At 39.1% G+C, this 7,032-nt stretch overlaps 1 protein-coding gene across 7 annotated transcripts in view; it reads right to left on the minus strand.

Moving 5' to 3' along the window:
- Positions 1-735: 735 nt before the first annotated feature.
- Positions 736-7,032, minus strand: part of apold1b (apolipoprotein L domain containing 1b) — a 23,514-nt gene continuing 17,217 nt past the window's right edge. For all 7 annotated transcript variants that reach the window (XM_050067764.1, XM_050067762.1, XM_050067763.1 and 4 more), the window contains 5 exons: positions 4,741-4,818; positions 4,585-4,624; positions 4,433-4,478; positions 2,739-3,153; positions 736-1,586 (listed from right to left, as the gene is read on the minus strand). In XM_050067764.1, coding sequence (XP_049923721.1) covers positions 1,107-1,586; positions 2,739-3,153; positions 4,433-4,478; positions 4,585-4,624; positions 4,741-4,818 — 1,059 coding nt within the window. In that variant the 3' untranslated portion in view covers positions 736-1,106. The remainder of the gene's footprint in view (positions 1,587-2,738; positions 3,154-4,432; positions 4,479-4,584; positions 4,625-4,740; positions 4,819-7,032) is intronic.

Genomic DNA, 7,032 nt, shown 5'->3' on the forward strand with positions numbered 1-7,032 from the left:
TGTGTGGCCCATGTGCTGTTAAAGGGGAGCGATGTCCATTTCTTAAACTGATACGTTATTCCTATGGTCTAAGATAATATTAATTGACATGAACAACCCACCCAAATCCAAAAGCTAGAGTGCTAAAACCCAAATTTGCGATGTCATAAGGTATATAGTCTGGAGCTGCTCCATTGACACTGAACTAGGAAAGATGTTTTAGGTGACACAGAGCACCCAGGGGAATATTCTGAGGTATAAAAAAGAAAAACTATCTGTGGGTCCACAAAATCAGGCCCCCGTTCATTGTCTATGGAACAATGCCAGACTCTTGACCCAATGAAATCACAAGTTTGAGACTTCTCTGCTTTCTGGCTTTGAGAGAGTAGCTCATGTTCACAAATATTGGTTGAACTCTAATAGGCCATGGAAATAATGTGGGAATTTTGCATGGTGTTTTCCTTAAAGAACAGTTGTTCACTTCTGAGATGATGGATCACCAAGATATGATTAACATCAGGGAATTCGTGAAAAAGGACTTTGAAAGCCTGGCAGACAGAGTTGTCCTTCAACATTTTTCTGTCTCTTATGCACGCATCAGTGCATCACTCTCTGAGCACACGGTGATCACGCCTCACCCACCCACCCACCCTGAATTCTGCTTAAAAATGTTTTCCTCCCTCTACTGGTCTGTTGGGTGTTCAGCTCCTACCTTTCACAACCGAAACAAAAAAAAGCCAAACAAATAAGCATGAAACCACTTTTATTGCAAAACAAAGTGACAGTTCATGGGGCAAACACAATGTACATATAATTAAAATTACTGCCTATATTATAAATATACCTAATAAATATTTAAAATCTATTTTACTACAAAATAGGTCTTGTGAGAAACAATACAGTAGTAATAGTGATTGTTTTTGGCATTGGGATTAAAGGTGCTGTATGTAAGTCTGGAGAAACATAGTCCAAGGTCGTTAAATACTGATACTTTGGGTTTGCAATCCAGTCTGACTACCAGCCCAGAGCGCCGGTATTTGACGACGACCTCCATTCAGCTATGTTCCCCCAGAGTCGCATACAGCACCTCTAAAACAGCGAGGCTTTGGTTTTCCAATCACTATCCTTCATTCTTCTAACTCAATAAGTTTCTTCAGATCAGACTTCAACAGCTCTTCATCCTCCTCCTCATCTACCTCCACCTCTATCCCATCGATGGTTTTCTGCAGTTCTTCCTTGATGCGGTTCAGCTCCAGCAGCCCGTCCTGCAGGTCTTTACAAACATCTCGAATCTTACCAGCAAACTCTGTCTTGGCTCCCTGTTTGAGCTCCATGCCGTCCTTTGCCAGGAAGAAGACATCGAGAGCGAGAAAGAGACCCGACATAACTCCGGTGGTAATGCTCATCACTTGGGCGGCTTTAGCAGCACCCCCTGCAACACTGAGGACCTGAACTGTACTGATCAGGCTCTCCGTGTTGATCACTAAAGCCTTGCCGGCCCGGCCGCCCTCCTTCACTACATGTTTGACGTTCTGGTTAAGGTGCTTCTTCGAAATGCTCTCAGCGTACTTCTCAAAGTTCCACTCTTCAAGCGTGTCCATCCCTTCCTGTTGTGTGGATAAGGATAAAAGATTTTATGTTATTAGTAAAACTGCAATTAAGCAGTGCTAAATAAGAAAGAGGACTTGTTTACCAACCAATCCTGGTAATAGTAGGGTGGAATAAGAAAACATTAAGTTATGTGGTGGTCAGTTGTTAGCGCTGATGCCCACATTATCATTTCAAATTGCACGTCTAGACCTTGGTTAGCATGAAAGCCTGTGTCGTCGTCATTGGCACAGGACCAAAAACCAAAGATTCCAGTGTACCATTGGGAGGAAAAGCCAGAATTTAATAGTCAGTTGCAGATTTTAAATGACTTTTGTCACTCCTAGTTTAGTAGAAAATCTTATCTATGCCTACATTTTTAACCTTAAAGGGATAGTGCACCCAAAAATGAAAATTCAGCCATTATCTACTCACTAGTGATGGCCAAATGAAGCCTCATAAACCACTTTCTTTATTTTCTGACCCCACCAGATGGCGCTCTTGGCGTAAAGATAAAGGCTGAAGGACTTGCAGTGAAGTGTGCTTTCAAACCTTTGTTTAACAGACAGTGCCATCTAGTGAGTGTGCTTTCAAACCTTTGTTTAACAGACAGTGCCATCTAGTGGCTTCAGAAAAAAAAAAGAGTGGTTCATGAGGCCTCATTTGGCCATCACTACTACTCACCCATATGCCGAGGGAGGCTCTGGTGAAATTTTAGAGTCCTCACATCCCTTGCGGAGATCGGCGGGGGGAGCGGCTAGCACACCTAAGGGCTGACGGCGCCCCAGACTAACGTCCAAGAACACAACTTTTTATGTCGGGACTTAAGGACACTTGGATCACTACAGATGAGCATGTTGGAGATATTTTGTGGTTTCAATTTTGTGTTCTTGGACATTAGTCTGGGGCGCTGTCAGCCATTAGGTGTGCTAGCCGCTCCCCCCCGCCGATCTCCACAAGGGATGCGAGGACTCTAAAACTTCACCAGAGCCTCCCTCGGCGTAAGGGTGAGTAGATAATGGCTGCGTTTTCATTTTTGGGTGTACTATCCCTTTAAGGCAAATATGATTTCTCACTCAAAGCTAATGAATAAAATGATTATATGGTTTTGCAGTTGTTCTCAAGCTTTGCCTGCAACTGACAAACTGAAAACCTGCCTCCTTTCTTCTCACCTGCAAAAACTCCAGGCAATCCTTGATGTCCTTTATCTCCTCCTCGTAGTCGTGGATCATCTTCTCCACCTTCTTGCGGTCCGTCTTCGAATAGACTGTGTCGGTGATGTTGGCTGAAGCAGACGCAATCCCACCCGCCGTAGCGACACCAATGCCTACAGCGGTGACGATGAGCGATGCTCCTGCAGTGAAGGGCGCCAGAATGAGCCCGGTGATGGTAGTGATAGACCCTGCAACACTGGCTACGCCGCCACCGACACTGGCTGTGACGGTTTTCTTATGGAAGATGTCTGCTGCATCAGCCAAAGACAGCAACTCCAGGATACGCTGCTGGAGGGAGGCACCACGTTGGTTGAAGAAGCGAACAAAAAGACGAGCCGCCATGAAGACACGATCGGCTGCTTGTTCCACCACTCTGAGACAAGGAAACAAAGAAAAATTATGAGGGTGCAGCTTTTGATGAAGGTTAGTTCTGTGGACAAGGTGCCATCCTTACTTGTGAAAGGTAGAAATTTAAATATTGTAAATTTATTGTGATACCAAACTAGGTTGTTTGGGATTTTGAGCACAGTACTGTGATACAGCTTTTAAGTTAATTTTAAAGGCGATTTACTTCTCTTAATATTGGTCAGTGTTACTATAAAGGGACAGTTTATCCAAAACAAAATATGTATTTTTCCTCTTCCCTGTAGTGCTAATCATTGATCTAGATTGCACTTTGTTTGAAAAACTCAACAGCAATGTCTCTTCCCAGAAATGATGACTTGGTTATTTAAGATAATCCACAAACCTTGTTGTGACCGGTTTCACGTAGGGACTATTTTCTTTCTATCAAACTACACCTGCCAACTGCAATATAGCACAGAAGAAAGTGTGTATCTACTGCTAGATCACCAAGCACCACTGATCACAGCTTAGCCGAGAAGAATGGCATTAAAGGAGAAGTCTGGTATTTTGCACCTTGAGCCCCATCTCTGGGTTGTTTATGATGATAGAGACCAAAATTGCAACGATTGCTCATTTTCCTAAAACCACCCTAAGCGTTCGTTTTCAAAGCCATGAAACTCACTGAGTGGTCAGTGGTGTTCGTTGATGTTCTGACATAAAAATTGCAGCAAACTGGTTTCCGTGAATGATTTGTTTGACAGTTTGTGTAATCCATTGGTTTTCTATAGAAGCCTAGCCTTGTAGTTAGTGATGGCCAAATGAAGCCTCGTGAACCACTTTCATCTAGTGGCTTCAGAAAATAAAGACAGTGGTTCATGGGGCCTCATTTGGCCATCACTAATTGTAGTCTTTTAGCTACCGGCTAGTTTAGGGTGGCTAGTTTAATTTCCGGTGGCAGATTACTACCAAAGGACAATGAGGCTTCTATAGAAAACCAATTGATTACACAAAATGTCAATCCATGACGTGATGCATGCTTGCTTCTGCGCATTGTTAGAACGTCTGTGGAGTGTCTTCAGTAACCGGGTCATTATTTTTGGAAAGACACCAATTGCTATCTAGTCCCATAATATTGGAGAGAAGGCAGACGTGTCTCCGACCATTATCCCCAACATAGCAAACACTCTGCAACAGCTCTACAGGTAAGAGGCAAAAGATCTATTTTTGATTTTTGGGTGAACTGTCACTTTAAGCTTTAGAAAAAATGAGTTCTACAAGTGAATTGATAACTTTAATGTACTACTTACTCTTCAGGTTCATCGTTCTCGTTGGCCTCATTCCACTCATCCCAGCCTAACACACAGGAAATAAAGAATTGCAGCTTCAGTTTATATTATAGATTATATGTATTTAAGTGATAAGCAATAAATCAACAAAACATTGTCAATAAAAAGCGTACCCTCTACTGTTCTCCACCACGACAAAAGGCCTTCCTCATCCTGTGTGTGAACAATTTGAAACTCGTTGGAAAAATTCTGCATGTACTGTAAAATAAAATACACCTAAAACAAGCATCATGTGACATTGTATTATAAGGCATAAAAAATAAGCTTACTTCTAGAGGGTCCAGGGCCGCTCCTTCACTGGGCACCGGCACCTCAGCCATCTCCAGCGTCTGAACCTCCACGACTTCCTACAACACAGGAATATATCACACTGAATAATGTCTGTCCACAGTGCTGTTAGATGGTACCAATTACTAACAATCTTAAGATCCTATGTTGCTGTCATACAATGGCTGAAATGTTTCACCTTGATGCATCCTTTGTTCCCATTTCAGAAATGCTGACTGATGACTAATAGACATGTGACACTGTTGTATTATCTTGGCCAAAATGGTCATTTTACAGTATTTTCTATTGCAGCATGGCTTTTTCACCTTCTGCAACAAAGAAGTTTTGTCTTGTCTCCTGCATTAAATAATGTACTAAAATGTTCAAGTATTATCAAGACAATGCACTTAAAGTAGGACAGTATGTTCTATCAGTAGTATGCATACATAAATCACTGGGATCCTCCACCACTGTACTTTGATTTTCCTTATGTGTCCCATGAAAGTAGTTGGCTCTAATCTGTGACAGTTTAGCCTTAATGTTCAGTTTTAATCACTTTATTTTACAAACTTTTATGTAATGACTTTAAACATTTTATTGTTATAAATTTCTGTTCTTTCAAAATTCTATGTATTAGTTTATTTTGTTTATTTTTTTTCTGTGTTGTTTTATAATTGCTATGGTGAGCACTTTGTGCTGCTTGTTTGTATGGAGAGCATGACAAATAAAGCTGAATTGAATTATTGTTTTCAAATGATTTATTAACATACTATACTATGACTTTTTTTCATGATTTAGAACAACATACTATGAATTTTTTCATGATTTTGGACGACATACTATACTATGATTTGTTTTCATGATTTAGGACAACATACTATGAATTTTTTCATGATTTTGGACGACATACTATACTATGATTTGTTTTCATGATTTAGGACGATATACGATACTATGACTTTTTCATGATTTTGGACGACATACTATACTATGAGTTTTTTTTATGGTTTTGGGCGACATGCTAACTATGATGTTTTTTCATGGTTTTGGACAACATACTATACTATGACTTTTTTTCATGGTTTTGGACGACATACTATACTATGATTTGTTTTCATGATTTAGGACAACATACTATGACTTTTTTCATGATTTTGGACGACATACTATACTATGATTTGTTTTCATGATTTGGGACGATATACGATACTATGACTTTTTCATGATTTTGGACTACATACTATACTATGATGTTTTTTCATGATTTTGGACGACATACTATACTATGAGTTTTTTTCATGGTTTTGGGACACATGCTATACTATGGCTTTTTCATGATTTAGGACGATATACCATACTATGACCTTTTTTTCATGGTTTTGGACGACATACCATACTATGACTTTTTTTCATGGTTTTGGACAACATACTATACTATGACCTTTTTTCATGGTTTTGGGCGACATACTATACTATGACCTTTTTTTCATGGTTTTGGACGACATACCATACTATGACTTTTTTTCATGGTTTTAAGTGACATACTATGATTTGTTTTCATGATTTTAGACAACATACTATACTATGATTTGTTTTCATGATTTAGGACGATATACGATACTATGACTTTTTTATGATTTTGGACGACATGCTAACTATGACTTTTTTTCATGATTTAGGACGATATACGATACTATGACTTTAATGATTTTGGACAACATGTTAACTATGAATTTTTTTCATGGTTTTGGACGACATACTATACTATGAGTTTTTTTTATGATTTTGGACGACATACTATGGCTTTTTTTTTATGATTTTGGGCGACATACCATACTATGACTTTTTTTCATGATTTTGGATGACATACTATACTATGATTTGTTTTCATGATTTAGGACGATATACGATACTATGACTTTTTCATGATTTTGGACGACATACTATACTATGAGTTTTTTTCATGGTTTTGGGACACATGCTATACTATGGCTTTTTCATGATTTAGGACGATATACCATACTATGACTTTTTTTCATGGTTTTGGGCTACATACTATACTATGACCTTTTTTTCATGGTTTTGGACGACATACCATACTATGACTTTTTTTCATGGTTTTAAGCAACATACTATGACTTTTTTTCATGGTTTTGGGCGACATACTATACTATGATTTGTTTTCATGATTTTAGACAACATACTATACTATGATTTGTTTTCATGATTTAGGACGATATACGATACTATGACTTTTTTATGATTTTGGACGACATGCTAACTATGACTTTTTT

Source organism: Epinephelus moara, chromosome 17 (assembly GCF_006386435.1).
Source record: "Epinephelus moara isolate mb chromosome 17, YSFRI_EMoa_1.0, whole genome shotgun sequence".
Lineage (NCBI taxonomy): Eukaryota > Metazoa > Chordata > Actinopteri > Perciformes > Serranidae > Epinephelus > Epinephelus moara.